The 17,452-nt window shown below is 33.0% G+C and overlaps 1 protein-coding gene across 2 annotated transcripts in view; it reads left to right on the top strand.

Annotated features, from left to right (window-relative positions):
* Positions 1–17,452, top strand: part of hig (locomotion-related protein hikaru genki) — a 781,895-nt gene that overhangs the window by 726,529 nt on the left and 37,914 nt on the right. For both annotated transcript variants that reach the window (XM_074119349.1, XM_074119350.1), the window contains one exon: positions 5,754–5,963. In XM_074119349.1, the coding sequence (XP_073975450.1) occupies positions 5,754–5,963 (210 nt within the window). The remainder of the gene's footprint in view (positions 1–5,753; positions 5,964–17,452) is intronic.

The raw sequence follows: 17,452 nt of genomic DNA, 5'->3' as shown, positions 1-17,452 counted from the left end.
TATTGGGACCGTTTGAAAAACCGAGCTGCAAGAAAAACGCCCACGATTGGCCCACAAAAAAGTCCTTTTCCATCACGACAACGCACCAGCTCACACCTCATCAGTTGTGGTCGCAAAATTAATGGAAATAGGGTTCCAACTCGTTTCACATCCCCCCTATTCTCCAAACTTGGCTCCCTCGGACTACTATTTGTTCCCCAATATGAAGAAATGGCTGGCGGGAAAAAGATTTTATTCAAACGAGGAGGTGATTGCAGAAACGAATGGCTATTTTTCAGACTTGGACAAATCCTATTATTCGGAAGGGATCAACAAACTAGAGCAGCGTTGGACGAAGTGTATAAGCCTAAAAGGAGACTATGTTGAAAAATAAAAAAGGTTTACCCCAAAAAATTAAGTAGTTTTTATTTTTGCACGGACTTTTCAAACGACCCTCGTATGTACAGAAAATATGAATTTTGTGATTAATTATAGTCTTCGAAACTGGATAATAAATGACATCTAACTCATAATTATCTTCTGCGCCAGTTTTACTTTAATGATACCAGCAGTTTTATGACAGTAGTTTGTAGTTATTATCTTGTAGGACAATTATAGAGGACGGCAGATTATTCAGGCGTTTCAATAGCATAGTTTTAACCATAAAGAAGTTTTTGAGATTTACGTTCGTCTAGGATCTTTATGTAGTAAAACTGAGAAATCATATTAAGTGTAAACTAATGGAATTCACCAACTCAGAAAAAGTAACCTCCATTTTAGGTACGGAAATAGTTTTTACTTTCTTTTCGTGGGGTAATCTTGAAATCTTGCAGATTTTCGATTTGTTCTTTTCACTGGTAATACCTTCCGTACAGAAAAGTAGTTTTTACAAATTGGTCACTCTCTCTGGAAGTGTGAATCCACTGTAACTCAGCAACAAACAAATCACAGAACGTTCAAATATAATATTTCGTATTTCGCTTAGGTGCCACAGTTTTAAGCAAAATCGGCCATCGAAAGTTCAGTTTTCCCTGGAGGATTTTTCAGTTTTTTTAAGAATTTCTCAAAAACGACTGCTAGGAATTTAGATTAGTCTTTATGTATTAATCTGTTCGAACATCTATAACTTTTTATTTGAAAAATTGATAATGCTACATTTTTGGAAGACCTGTAATTAGATTCTCTCTAACGTGGCATTATTGTGTAATGTAACGGTCTTTGTGTACATTAAAAAGGGGTTAAATGTGTTGCTAAAACTCAAATTCAGAAGAAAATTCTTCAACAGAAAGTATCCCTATGTTCAAAGCATTTTATTCATTCATATTCTCTCCCGCAAACAGCTGCATTTCAGTTTACTTTACAGATTACAGAATCGTATAATTTTGGTAAGACTTAAATTTAACTCAAAGATTTGGTGTTTGAAGAACATTTGTGTTTGCACAATTTGATTTCTTGAGAAATATCACTTAGATTTCTCTAACTCTGTCTGGCAAGGGTTAAATTGTAGTTAGAGAAAACATTTTTATGCAACATATCTTTCTGTATTATTAAAACTGAGTTTGTTTTTTTTGTCCTAAAAAGGCTTGATTTTTCTTAAACTTTTTTTTTTTAATTTATTTGTTAAGTTACACCAGCGCCTAGATACACCATTTAGTAACAATGAAAATAATTGACACCACTATGAACTCACTAATTGAGGGGAGAAGTTACCCAGTGATAACACTCCCTAAGTCGTCTCCAGGATTGGCTAATCTCTTTAGAAGAGAGAAAATCGCGAGGCCACTGGCGTTTTAATCGTCTGGGAGGATGATCTGGATGGTGATGAGATGATAAATGGCGGACAACAGGATTGAAATGAGAGTGCAAGTTCTGATGAAAACTTTTATAGCGAGTTCGTGCAACCTGACTCATACAAACGGAATTTCCAAGTCTGTGTGGATAGTTAGATTTGAAACGTAAAATGGAGCGTTAAGGATAGTGCGGAGAATTTTAGACTGAAAAGATTGAATTCTATGAAAATTGGAGCGTTTAGTTGAACCCCACAGTTCAATACCGTACATCCAGGCGGTTAAGCAGTCGATAACGCCTAACTTCAGTCTGTTAACTCAGTCTTTTGTCTAAATAAAGCCCAAAATAACGGACAACATTGGCAGGAGGAATTGGAATTGAGTCATAGAAGATCGGAGGAAGAGTGATGCGGCGGAGAGTAAAAGTAATATTTTGTGATTTTGTTTCATTTAACTTGATTTTCCATTTTCTTGAACCAATCCTCAAGAGAAAAGATATGACTTTGAAGGTTTCTGTGTGAAGTTACCAGATCAATGTGAGGAGAAAGTATAGCGGTATCATCTGCATAAGTTAAGAGGACAGTTTCAGGATGGATTGGTATGTCTGCTGTGTATATAACATATTGGATAGGTCCTAAGATGCTTCCTTGAGAAACACCTTCTTAAACTTAGTTTATAAATTAAATTGACGTAGATTTGTAACTTTTAGTTAAATATTTTAAATTTTTTTTGCTCGTGAGTGAATCTTTTAAGAGTCATTTAAGTAAAATTCACCGACTAGATAATGTTAGTAAGAATTGAGAGTGTAAAACGGTGCAAGAGAAAATGCGTAAGTAAGAATCTTGAAAAGAGATCGTAGACAATGTGCGATTACAACAGATACGAGTATTTCAAAGATTGTTTTCGTTCGGCTCTTAGTTTGTTCACCTCTTGACTTAAAACGACATTTGTATGCAGAAATAATGAAAAAAGCACTTCACAAATGCACAAAGAAATTGCTCAAATATCTTAACTTTTTTTTTTTTTACTATTTAAATTCAGAGTTAAACATGTAAATGCAGAAGACTTTTTGTTGTATTTAGAAACAACTCTTTACCTTTGTTTGTAGAGTAATTTATATTCTAAACCGTTTTCTTTTTACCCATTTTAAAATTCTTTTTCGGTGACAGATAATAATAATATGCAGATGTAAAAAGGATTAAAAAAAAAAAGAAGCAAGAGAAAGGGGAAAAAAAGAGAAAGATCTGCGCCATTTTCATTAGTATGCAAAAAATGTTGCCTTTGGATTAACGTATCAGTAATTAGATAGAAAGCAAGTTAGGGTAAAGAAATCCTTTACACAGAATTTTAGATCATTTCCTTAATTCTGTTGTTTATAATATTTGACCACAATAATTTTTAGGATTATTTATGTATACAATATTTTGAATTTTTGCTTCCTTTTTCAGGGATTAAAGAATGGGTTTATAGTTTATGATGCGTATACCCAAATTTGAGTTCTTACTGATGATAAAAGTGTTTATTTTAGATTCTTACTCATCTGTGCTAGGTTTTACGCCATTAATACAAGCCAAGTCCACTCCTCCGATCCTTAGGGATGTTTTTAGTTCTTATCCATGCTTCGCTGTACAATTTGAGACAAGAGGGGACAAATATAATATTCGTCTGGACACCAGGTCACTCGGGAATAATGGGAAATGAAACTGCTGACGTGGCAGCAAAGGCGGCAGCCAATATGAAGGCTACGGTCCAGAGACATCTGCCGGTTGACGTGATCAGGGAGATCAAAATAAAAGTCCTTCAGGGTTGGCAGGATGAGTGGACCTCAGTAAATGGTAACAAACTGAGGGAAATTAAAGATACCGTCACATCCTGGGGACGAAATGGTGTTAGCTCGACTGAGGATCAGCCATACTCGACTAACCCATGGATATTTAATGAATAGAGATGCGTCGCCGACCTGTAGTTCCTGTAATGTCCCCCTTTACAGTGAAGCACATAATGCTAGACTGTTCCAGGTATAATAGGGGTAGAACATCAAATCGCATACCAAGAAGAATACAGGATGCTCTTGGCAATGACCCGAGCACCATTGATATAGTCCTAAAGTACCTGCAAGATATTCACATAAAATTTAGATGTACCTGAAATTACTAAATTGTAAATAATATTAAATAGTTAATATGTAAATTTAATTTATAAAATTGTAAATAAAATCATCGTTAGTGATAATGCTGTGATAACATTAAATTACTGTGATAATATTAAATCTGTTAAAAATATTTTTAAGGACATTGTTATGAGTTATTGTTATTTAGTTGTTTAGTTACTTAGTTTAGTTATTAGTACGTTTAATGTTTAGTCAAACGGAACAAGGGTGCAGAGGACATAATAAACCATTGGTTCATTGCCGATTACTTTCTTCTAATTTGACTGAAAACTGTGAGGAAAATTCTGTTCTTGCTATGGCATTTTTCTCCAGCTGTTTCCTTACTTATCAAGCCATTCTGAATTCTTAAATTCTCTTAGGGTTATCTGGGAAATTATAAATATATGTTATTCGAGTGTGCTAACTCTTGTCCTTCTAATTTCCTCTCTTCGAGATTGATGTGCCCTGTTTGCGTAGGAATATCCTTAACGTCTGGAACTAACCATTCCTTTCCTATTTCTGGGAGCTGAAACTCTTTTTGAGAGATGTCCTCACGTCTGACCCAAGATATCATCTTATTCAATTTAAATCCAAGTATTGTGACTTTTTTTAGCAGCCTTATCAACAGGAGTACTTCCGTTATTCCCAACATGTCAGATATCCACGTAAGGGTGACGCTGTTATTTACTATTTTAAAAGCTTCAAGAAAATTCAAATTTAAATAGTATTTTTTTTTAAATATAAGTATTATTTTTTGTCTGTGTATCTGAAGGTTTGTCATTAGTTTGTCATTACCAAGGCATTTGGTTTTTGTTTTAGAAATTAGCTCTGACTGTTCCGTCACTAAGTGCTAGTGCCTACGTGGGTATATTCATGTATGATTTAGAATGTGTCTCCTCTGCCTTCATGATTTATGTGTGTTTCTCTGAGTTATGTATGGCAGTACTGTGTATGCTGTGAATGTTTAGTCAGCATAATTCAAAAACAAAAATATATAAAATTAACATTTCCTTCAAAATTTGGTAAGTTGGCAATAAGATTAATAGGTTCCGGTAAAATTGATCGATTGTAAAGTAATTTGAATATTTTTCAGAGAATATTCACTTGTAAACTTAGAAAAGGTGTTTTTGTTTAGAGTGCCCCTTATAATTTAAAAACTTCTCTTCTGACTAATATTAACCATACTTAAATGTACTTAATTATGTTGCTTCAGAAGAACCTGTTCACCTGAAATTAGTCAAATTGCTTTGTTAGAGATTCATGGCAACTCAAATATTAAAAATCGCGGAAAGTTCAAATGTGTGATATTGCGCTTACGGTTCTTGACAATATTGGCGAATCGGAAGACCTCTTTATTTAATCGATTTGTTCCTTTAATTGAGGAGGAAAGGCGTCGCAAAAGTAAAAAAGTAATGTTTTCTTTTAAAGATAAGGGCAATTTACTAATATCATCTTAAATTCCAAGTTGGTTGGCCAGATAGCCTATGGTACCGTGGTCTAAAGAATATGTTGGCAAATACCTCTTAAATGGAAACCTATAAATATTCCCTTTTCCGTGCCGAAGGGCTATCCACAGGAAATTCTTGACTTTACAGTTGTTTAATACCCTGAAGTCTCTTTAAGGGAAACAAGAAACAATTAAGGCTTTGTTTAGTGCATTTTTGGGCCTAAAATAAAACAAAGAAATAAATATGAAAACTTTACTTACCAACGTGATGTAAACTTTCTTCAAGTAAAGTGAAAATTTCAACGGCCAAACTTTCACTACGCACTTTATCTTAAAAAGTGAACTATTGATTGGTAATTAGATATTTTACTGAAAGATATTTTCTTTACAGGACGGTGGTCCGGCTCAGTGCCAACATGCGAGCCGATTGTCTGTCCACGTCTAGAGCCAGATGATCCACGGCTTATTATTACACCACATAACAACACTTATGGATCTAGAGTGTTATTCTCTTGCCCTTGGGGTTATAAACTCCAAGGGCAACCAGGAATTGAATGCCATCTTGATTCAACGTGGTCAGCGCCTCTACCAACATGCCAGCGTAAGTACTTATCTTTTTACATCAATATATATCAAATTCCTTTCTACACTTTATCGGATTGGTTGCCTATTTTTCCAGTTTCAGTAAATTTAGTGGTAAAAGAATGTTTGCACAATTAAGAACTTCAGCTCAATACAGAATTTTATTAAATATCAGTAACAATAAGTATATAATCAATCCAAAACTTTTCTGTCAATTTTGTGATTTGAAAGTGTATGAAGATTTGCCACATACAGTGACTCCCATTAATATTGGGACACCTATTACAAAATGATTTAAAAGGTAAATGAAAACAACATACAAAAGTTTGGATTTTTTTTTTTTTTTAATAACATTAGCAACATCTGTAGAAATTATATATAAGTATAAATCGATGAAATTCCAAACTGTTAGGTAGCACTTTTTGAAAAAGTGTGAAATAAGGCTCTCAAAAATATTGGGACACCAGAAGTGCTAGAGTTTAAATGTTCAATATTTAAAATCTCCTACTATTTAATATTTGGTTGGTAATAATTTAATAATTGCTTTTTGACTTACAATAGCCCTCTAACGATCAGGCATAGGTGAAACAAGTTTTTGGTTAATTCAGGTGGTGTTTTTTTCCCATTCTTCCAGGAAACATCGTTTTAATTCATTTTTGTTAGATATTACTCGTTTACTTAAAGCACTGGCTAAATATTGCCATAAATGTTTAATGGGATTAAGATCCGGTGACTGCGGAGAGGTTTGGAAAACTTTGGGCAATTATATAACAGTCACTAACGTATTACCCAAGCCGTAGGTTTGGGGTCATTGTCTTGGTAGAATTTAGAAGACCCTAAAATACCAAATGTTTGGGCACTTTTTTCAAATTATATTTTAATATATTACTATAAACCATTTTGTGCATCATTCCATCAATAAACACTAATTCTCCAAATCCTGATGCACATTCAGCTCCAAACCAGAACTGACCCACCACCACGCGGAGGTGCAGCTTTAAAACCCTTTAAAGTTGGCTGTAAATTCTTCTTTTCGAGTTCAGCATTCGCTTTCCTCCAGACCATAACCCTTCCATCTGACTGAAAAACATTAAATTTTGATTCATCGCTAGAGTATATCATTCGAAAAGTCACTATTTACATTGAAATATTTTTCGGCAAATTTCACTCTCTTAACACGATTTATCTTACTGACAGAAGGATTCTTCCAGGCTACTCTACCATGATAGTCGAGTTTTCTTAGCACTCTCCGAACTGTTTCTGCTCCTTTTTTGCTCTCTGAACATGTCAAAAATTTCACATAGAAGTTTTGGAGCACTAAGTCGGTGAGCTTTTTTAATTCTTTTAATATATAACGCTGCTCTCTCTCAGAGAGCAGTTGAGGACGGCCTTTTTGTGGGGTTGAAACAATTCTTTTTTCTTTTTGGTAACGCTGAATGATGTTCCACGCAGTAGATGTTTTAGGTCCGATCAGTTTTTCTGTCTCTCTAACACTTTTTATTGTCTTTGTGCAAAGAAATTACAATTTTTCTTTGTTCAATCGTTGTATTTGTATTTTTGCGCGACATGTTATACCTGGCTTGATTTATATATACTAATATAATTATTAATTTCATATTGAATATATGCTTAAGGTATATATTTACAAATTGTATAAATATTCGGGCAAAACCTTGGACAAACTATAAATTATAATAGTGTCCCAATATTTATGAGAGGTAGAATTTGCTCTTATTATTATATATATTTTTTTTAATCTACCAAAACATTTTTATGTACTTATTTAAATAGTTTTTATTTAATTAATAGTAATTATAAAATGAAATGAATTTATAAAAATTTGAATAAATGGGTGCCACTTTTAATTTTCGTCAATTTTTAACTTCTATATGTACTGTCCCAATATTAATGGGAGTCACTGTACATTGTTTATCTGTTTAGCTAACTACTCAATTAGACAGAAGTATTTAGAAAGATGCTCATCCTGTATATACCCTCTTTTAGAATCAAATGACAAGTTTATTATAGCTTTTGTTTTTATTTATTTAAAAGAATGTCTGATAAAAAGAGCCCAACTTTACCCCAACTTTGATTTCATTGTACTTTACCTATTTATCGTTAACTAATAGTTTATTTAGTTTTATTTCATTTATTAGTACGATATCTATTTAATGAAAGTTTCATTTATCTTATTCTACAGTAATTTTTTATTATTATTTTATTTTTTTATTTTTTATTTTTTATTTGCATATGCTTTTCTTTTTTGTTTTTGGAAGTATTAGTTTCTTTGAGTTCTTTAGTTTTTTTTTCTTTAGTTTCTTTAAGCTCAATTCCTGGTTGGGTAATTTCACAATACAAATAAATAAATAGATAATAATATTAAAAAGGGAAGGGATTAGCTATGAGGTTAGCATGCTGGACTCCCACGCGGAGGTCCCGGGTTCGAATCCAGCAGCTGACCCTTAGATTTTCTCTTCCTAGGAGCTTCTTACAGCTCACTGTCCGGTGATGGACAGTGTTGTCTGTAACGAGAGAACACTGTCCGGAGGCCGGCAGTGCACTGGAAAAAGCTCCGGGCGCTAATAACCTCAGATGTTAATGCGCAAAAAAAAAAAAAAAAAAAAAAAAAAAAATTATCAATTATCAGTATAGAAAAAACAAAAATAGTGTCCATATTACATTTATTTTTAAAAAATTTTTCCTTAATTAATTGATAATTCATTTACAAAGGGAATAAGCGACAGTAATTTAAAAGTTGTGAAATTAATTATTGGTTTGTTTAAATAAAGTTCTTCCAACCTCTTCAAAACGGATTTAAAATTAAATACTTTTTTATATGGTAATACTTAAAAGGGAAACAAAATTATAGTCAGAAGATAGGTCAGCATTTTGATAAGTAGTTTTCACCGAAAATCGAAATTATTTTCTCTTAAAAAAGGTTAATAAGGTTAAATTCATCATTATAGTCTATAAATAATATTTATTTTAATAGTTTTGTTGAAAATAAATTATATTTTTTAGTGGAATTTATTACAAAAGACATAGTAGAGGGTGTCTTCTTTGGTTTTTAATTTCTCATTGTATATGCTTATTCAGTAAGAGTTTCGAGAATGAAAGAGCGCTTGAGATTTCCCTGGAGATTCAACTCCTCCAATTTCAATCATGTTTGATTCCAAGCCGCTTGAATCGATTGTGACAAGCCGCTTTGGATGAGAAGCTCTTAACTCTTTCTGCAAGATTATCTCAACTCTCTAAAGGCATAGATTGTGAAACTGGGTTATTGTACAAACTTGTTATCTGTTTAAAACATCTTAATTTAAATGTCACTCTAAAGAAATCAATCACGATACTCATCCCTTGGTTGTTTGTCTCTAAATTACTTTCACAGTGGAAAACATTAATAGATACATTTGCTTCTAAATAAAGTTTGTAAAAATATTTGCATCGTCGCAATTAAAAGACAACTTTTTAAAATGGAAGAATCCTTCTTTTTTATTGCAGCTCTTTGAGAATTCTCCATCAATACTGGAGGCGAAATAAGATTCTAAAATAGCTGATTTATGTTCGTCAATGCTTCCAGCTATTCATTGTACGCCAATTATATCATTCTTCTTTTATGGTCGAAGAAATGGAGTGCTCAAAAATAACTTTCTCTTTTCTGATAATAGCTTTAAATAAAAACAGATTTTCCGTGCTGTCATGGATGACAATTCTTATTAGATATCGTTGAAAGAAGAAGCGAATCTTTAAGGAAATCTATACTTTATTCTTTCCAAGAAGTTATTCATTAAGAATTTATCCGAAAAGTTCCATAAAATACGAGTAATCTTTGTAGTTGAACAAAGAGGAATCTTAGAAAAATGATTAGCTTAGTAAGTAGCAAAGAAGACCAGCAAAGCGAAGGTACCGGATACGAGTTCACCACGATTGTTTCTTTTTGGTGGCTTTACAACTCATACAGTGATTAACCGGCCTGAAACGGGTGTACGCTGAGATGTAACTGGTGTCAATAATAATTAAATGTGTTTTAAACTCCATTTTACATTTTCTTATTTCCCAAATAAAAGGATTTTGGAATTGGTACAAAATAACTGTGGCTGGAGGTAAATTTGTGGTTACTATATGTTCAATTTCTGAACTGTTGCATACTCTCTTTAAGTTGTAAACCTTTATTAATTTGGAGGAGATTAAACGTGGAGTACGTGACTAATCAGGCTGCACTACTGAGTGGCTGCTGGAATCTAGGTGGCATAAAAAAAAAAAAAAGCATTCAACCTAATGGCAAAGAGGTTTTGGTCCTCTGAGGATACACCTAAGTAGAGTTCTGTTCCTCTCTAAGAAGCATAATCTACTGCTCCACAGTTAAGAGGAGCTTTCTACATTTAGATTCCCTGGTAAGCACCATTCACGGCACCAGAATGAAAATCAGAAACATTCTCGCCAAAAAGGAGGACTTGCCAATCAAAGCTACATTAGCTTCCAGAAATATCTAGAATACAACCTCATTTCAAGAAGGGTAAATAATGATCTATTTGAAATACTCTGTACAAATCTATCGCTCAGCATCCTGGACTTTCTAAAAAAAAAGAAAGAAAAAATGAAGAAGATTTGTTGTTCTTCCTTCAACAGTTTTATACAGCTCTTGAAAACCGCAGGAAGATTGACTGGGAATTGGGTAATGTGTAGAAATTAATATAGAGAAAGTAATAAGATCTGACAGACTTAAAACCGGACATGATAAGAATAGAGTACGGTATTAGAACGTCGAAACCCGACATCCAGCATCTGACATCGCTTCATTCCTCTTCCGGTATAGAAAGCAAAGTAAAGTAAGCTTAACGTCCAACTACCGATTAGGTGACGTGGATTAGGCGACTAGCAAACATACTTTGCTGTAAATTACTTTTATTAACCATTAAAAAAAATCCAAGGCCTAAGACCGGGAATCGAACCCAGTACCACAATGCAAATTAGCTTCACAGGTCGCGCCTCTAACCGCTCGGCTACCGTGGCGCTTGGTAAAGAAAGCAAAGTAATAATGATCAAAAAAATCTTTTAAAAATATAATTAAATAAACCACACCTTCAATATTCCACATTTAGTTGATAGGTTCGCAAAATTAATGTAATTCAAATCATAAGATTATAGTCAACATCAATCTAGGCTGTGTTTTGTAAAGTATTTTAATTGCTAGTTAGTATTTCTATTTGCTAGATAACTGATGGCAACCTTAACTAAGTTTAGAACTTCACTTCTAATTAGTTCATAACTTATAAGATTATTCAAAAGCGGGCCAACAGTTAACCTGAATACTCACACTTTGACTTTACAACCAAAACCACAAAACTAATTCGTCTGTGAGTATTTTGAGTATACTGCGTATTTGTGTGTGTAGCTATATGTGTAAACTGATTAAATTTCCAATTAGTTGTTAATCATTTGTCAAATACAATTATCCAATAGAGTGACATTTGGTTTCCTAAATATCTCATTTTCATTTCGGCTAAATTTCTGTTTGAATGGTAATTTTCTCTAAGTTAATAATCAAAAAAAAAAAACATGCGGCTACTGTTCAGCCAATAAGGTGCTCCCAGCTGAAGAGACAATCTTTCTTTTTACCAAAAAGGGAGGCCAAAGAAAATCGAGGAAATTGTTTATTTCCTTATTCCTGAGGGAGCCACATCTAAAAGAGCATGTTTTCAAAATACTAGGTAAGGAGAAAAACAATAACTTCGTCATAGTAAACAAGTTGTAGAAGTCACTTCTAAATAGAGGCTTTTCTACTGGAGGCTTCAACTTGGAAGGTCCAGAATATTTATCTTCTGTTTTATTGATTTTTAAGAGGAATGCGAGTTTGTTTAAAGAAAATTATTAGAAAAGCCTCTCGAATTGGCGAACATTGGGCAAAAACATCAAAACTAACACTATTCCACAAATTATTTAAAATTTATTTGAATGTTACTCTCAAAGATTAGAAAATAAAATATAGCAAAATGGTGATGAAGACCTGATCTTTAGTAATTATTGTTTGCAAATGATCTGGTGTTTTTAGCCCAAGCAGCTTGGCTATTATTTCCTATATATTTATTGAATTAGTTTGTGAACGTATTAATTGGGGATTAGAAATTAACCTGGATAAGACGCAGCGCCTTGCCTCTCATAAGAGAGAATCAGGTTAAAGCCGTAAGTTCAAATACTTGGAATCTATTAGTTACCTGCCTAAGTTCATCACCTCTAGACGGGATTATGCCAAAGAAAGAAGTTATTGCCCTACTTAATCCAGATCTGTGCAGCTCTGATTTTCTTCCTAAACAAAACAAGCTTAATTTTTAAAACTTTCTTCCCTTCCAAGCCACTAATGAAGCAGAGGCAAGGATCAAAACCTAAAGTGGAATAATCAAAAGTCCTTTGATTTAGGAAAACAAAAAGCTATCCAAGCTGTCTGATTGCTCTCCTAATTATACGGGAAACAATAAATCGGATTTAGACCTGATTTCAATAACCTGTTAGGCTATAAACACCCTCATGTCTATAGATGGACTAGAGCTAAAATTTCAGTGAATCTCCTGCAGCCCCTTGTCACCTCAGACAGCTGCTCATGATTCGAGAGTATTAAAACTAATGGCTTAATCCATAATCTTACAATAAAAGACATTACTTATACGTTAGCAATCACAACCTAAAACAAAGAACGGTCGGAAGCCACTGATTACACCTTACATTTTGCTCCAATTGTTCTTGATAAATCTTAAGGAACCCTATTTAAGCCAACAGTTATTGGTTCCCTACATTTGTTGGGTAATAAGCGAAAATCAAAACATCTGGCAAATAATAAGGGAAGTTTGCACATAAGAGGCATAGTGCATTCAGCAAATCTGTACTTTATGTTATCTTTTCGCCAATTAGGTTGCATAAATTTGAACATATCTTGTCCTATTTGTTATCCCCTCAGAAATAAGTTCCTACCTTGCGGGTCGCGCTGTCCTTTACTTACAGTAGTAAGAGAAATTAATTTTTTTTTTTTTGGCATTCGCTTTCGTTGTAAGAGAAATTTAGAAATACATTTAGAAATTATGATTAAAGTGGCGAATAAATTCAACCTGTGAAGAAAGTGAACAAAATTTTAATCTAAACTGGTAATAAAGAAATTTAAAGATTTAAACTAACGGTTGAATTAGAGACTTAGATTTGAGTATAAGGCAATAATAATTATTAATTAATAAATTCAAATTATAAAATAGAAAGGACGAAATATTTTCTGTCTGTATCCACTGGAACACTGTGAGGATAGTTTACAAAAACGTTTGACTCAATAGCTGAATTCTGGAGTGAGTTTTTGGTCATCAGTCGCTTTTGGCTGACGCCTCTGACCATCTCATTAATTTCATATTCAACGTTTAAAGTAATTTCGTTTTAATTTTACTTACAACAGAGAATAAACATATTCTTTATGACTGAAAAATAAAATTGTTAGAGGTCAGAGAGAGTTGTGTTAAAGGGAGCCATGAGAAATGTGTTTGTTTTATTCTTAGCAGCAAATAAAATGAGCCATAGCAATATTATTATGCGAACAAATGTTCAAATTTGTGGGTGAATATATGTTATATATACATATATAAAGACAAAGAAGTGTAGGTATTAGAATGAGAGTTTGCGGGGCATGGAGAGGAATGTTATATAAGATCAAAGGGCTAGTGGGGACCTACCCTTGCACCATGAACCTTCCATTGTTATACAGGATATATAACAAGGATCTCAATAGACTTATTACGGGCGGAAGGGAATGACTGGCTTTGATTCACAGGATTCTGTACAGGCACAGGATGACAAGGCTTCGTCTTCGCCTCCGACATCCCGCACTTGCACCTCCATCTTAGTAATTATAGCTCAATACCTAAGCTCAGCATCGCCCTCTTTCTGTTCGTAAACCCTTTCAGAGCAATGCTACACGTCCTAGTTGTTCCCCCTATTGTGCGTCTATTATTTATTTGATGAATTTGAACACAATCTCTTCAGATCTTCCATTGATCATCAATGGTACCATTATTAACCAGTAATACAGGTCTATTCCTTACATTTTGGCCTTTTTTTTTTCATTTGTTAGCCGAAACGAAGTAGAACTTGAAATGATTAATAACTGTTCGTGCTCATCCAAATAAATAAATCTAACATGAAGAGAAATTATAAATTATTTGTTGTTCTTTATTTTGGGTGACTGATTCATAGCTTCAATAGGATGAAAAAATAATTGCCATTTCAGTCGTGATACATTTATTCTGCCGAGCTTTCGACCTAAGGGCTAGGAAAGTGCTAGAAATGATGTACATATGGACCGTTTATTTTGAAAGTGGTGTAAGTCCATTTTTGAAAAAAATGCGATATCACGTAATTCATGCTTAATTTTATGTTAATTTTTTATGTATAACTAGTCCGTGTTTAATTTCCTGAAAAATTCCTATGTTTTGTAGAATTTAAAATTGGTCGGTAAATGAAATTGCATAATCATTGATTATGAAAGTGGTGTAAGTCCAATTGACAGAGGTAGGCGGCTTAGCAGATGGTAGCCTGTTATTTTACATTTCTTTTATATTAAATACTATCAATATCTTGTAATTTTAACAATGTAATTAGCGTCTAAAATTAAAAATATTCTATTTTATGTCGTGTCATTATTATTTGTAAACAAAATTGGATTAATATGAAGTATATTATTATTTATTAAAATGAAATATTATTATAAATTAGTATATTATTATTTGAAAATTTATATTATTTGATTTTTCAAAATTGAAACTAAACGATTTTTACAATGGTCTAATTTTTAAAGTGGTGTAAGTCCATTTGCAGCCCGTAAGTATACATCAGTTTAGTAAAATACGCCTAAAACAAATTTATATAACCAAATTACATATTGATAAAACAGACTTCATATAATTTGTCTAAATATTATAATTAACAGATATGTTAACCTTTAATTTTCTCGAAATAAGAGAAAATGGACTTACACCACTTTCAAAATAAACGGTCCATATTTAAGACAGAAAACAGTTTAAATTTCAAAACGGACACGAACAATTTAAACAACATATACGCAAACTTACTACAAAATACTTGACAATTGGCAACACTGACTTCCACACAACCTAACACATATTACACATAGACTGATCACACTCAGTCCATGAACAGACAAGACAGAAGACACACCAACCCTGAAATGTAAAAATATTACTTTGTAAACTAGGTAAATAATTTTTGTAAATTTCGTTACATTATACATATTTAATTTAGGGTGAAGGGACCAGTAATTGACTGGGCACCAGTAATTGACATACCAGAAATAAACTGGTATTATAAGGGATATGAGCCGTTTTTAGTGGTGATTCTTTCAATTTCGTTATTGAGAAGCCTTTGAGCAGCAGTTCCAGAAAAATATTAATTATTGGAAGGTTCCTTGGTATCAGTGGAAAGTTATTTGTGTTAAAAGTTCAAAATCAAGGAAAAAACAAGCCGTTGCTAAGGAGGATTGATAAGAAAATAATTTTTCTTTTTTCTTATTTTTCGTTTATTAGTTCATATATTCGTGTGGTTATCAATGTTCTGTTATAATTAGTATTACTTGTAGATTTGATTTATGTAGTTTTTTTTTTAATTATAAGAAGCATTGAGGATTAAAATGGGGCTGTCAATCACTGGTCCTTGAAACGGCAATCTGCCCAGTAATTGACATGTATGTCAATTACTAGTCCTACAGCTTTTTTGTTTGAGACCAGTGATTGACATCCTGGGAAAATGGTAAGATAGGTTGATAAATTTTATTATAATTAAAAATTCAATACATTGTAAAATAAAATCATTGATAAAAATCGGCAAAATAAATAGTAAAACTTCCAACAAAATATGTTTAAATTAATGAATTAGCAAATGTACGCCTTATTTCAAGAGGGCATGCAGAATGATTATTCTGTAGAGATCAACAATGGTATGAACAACAAACTGGAATAATCGTGATCGCCGAACAGCTTCCGAGGCCTACGTGATTGATAAAAACGACGCCCACTTATCGGAGTTGGAAAATCTCTCATTCTCCATCAGTTTTGGGTCCTAGCCACATGACAAAGAAGAAAGGGAGGAAATGGCTAAACCATAGAATTCCATCAAAGGAAACGGCCAGAGGAAAAGTGAAGCTCCCTCAAGAGAAGTACCAGGTGCGAAATCAAACATACGTGGAGAAGTTGGTGACTTTGTGATGTTACACATTAATAACATAAAAAAGATGGTAAGATCTATTGTATTTACCAATTGACAGACATGTTGACCGAAGACGAATATATAGCATCCCATAGGCTAAATAGGCTAAACTGTATTAAAAAAAATGAAATCGGTATGAAAACCATTTTTAATTCCTAAACACGTGAAGGTTGGATCGCCATGTACTACTTTATGGTAATGTTAGCTAATATCTCCTTGGTACTATTGAAAGTAAGGGCTGTTCTTCAAATTACCTGTCTTGGTTTGGACTTAATTAAAACTGTCCGGTAGGACAGTTGTGTAAGGGTTGATCGTCAAAAACTGCATAAAAACATATTTTATAACGATGAAAAAATATTAGATTATTTAGGTTTGCCTATTTAAGAACTGATTGTAATTAATTATGAATAAGACTAATTTTTGTTATAAATCCAATTGAAAAAGTGATTTAGGTGATTTAAATGATTTATTTAGATTTAAAAGTGATTTTGAATGCATACCTTATGTCGTTTCATGAATATATTTGTATGTCAATTACTGGTCCCACTCCATGTCAAACACTGGTTCCACCGAAAATTCGGTATGTCAATTACTGGGTCATTGACATATTTACAAATAAAGTCATTTTTGGTTGACATAGAGATCGAATTTACTGCATTTAAAATATTAATAAAATAAAGTACATCCTACTGGAGCGGTACAATTGTACAACCTACACCTGGAGTCAAAATAACGGAAGTTATTCTATCTTAAACTCGAATTTTTTCTTAAGCAGTCAATTACTGGTCCCTTCACCCTAATAGAATTATTGTTAACAATCTGTAAATATGTTCCACAGCCCTGAAGATGACCTAGTCCCTAGGTCGAAAACTCGGCAGAGCAGAAATGTATCACGACTGAAATGGCAATTATTTTTTCATCCTATAAATTATTTGACTGAAAGAAAATTGCCTTTTTTTGAGAAATTGGTCGTTTTAAAATAAACAATTATTTAAGATCTGTTTTTGCTATCTATTCATTGCTAATATTTAAATGCTAATTTCAAAATGGAGTTATCACAAATCGCTTGAGGCCAAAAAAGTGAACCTTGCGCTACCACCAGAGAAGAGATTCGATTACAAATTTACTGAATTTTTTTTTCAGTTTTTAGATTTCATTTACTACCTCATCGTTAGCTCTTTTACTTGAAAACTTCCCCGCAAAATTATTTTTGGTGGAAATGAGCGGGAAGGGTGAACGTTCACTCTAAAGCGCTAT

The sequence above is a fragment of the Rhodnius prolixus genome, unplaced genomic scaffold (assembly GCF_049639745.1).
Source record: "Rhodnius prolixus isolate KJV_2025 unplaced genomic scaffold, Rpr scaffold_2, whole genome shotgun sequence".
Lineage (NCBI taxonomy): Eukaryota > Metazoa > Arthropoda > Insecta > Hemiptera > Reduviidae > Rhodnius > Rhodnius prolixus.
Note: the sequence above shows the minus strand (reverse complement) of the source record. Positions and strands in the feature narration are given on the sequence as shown.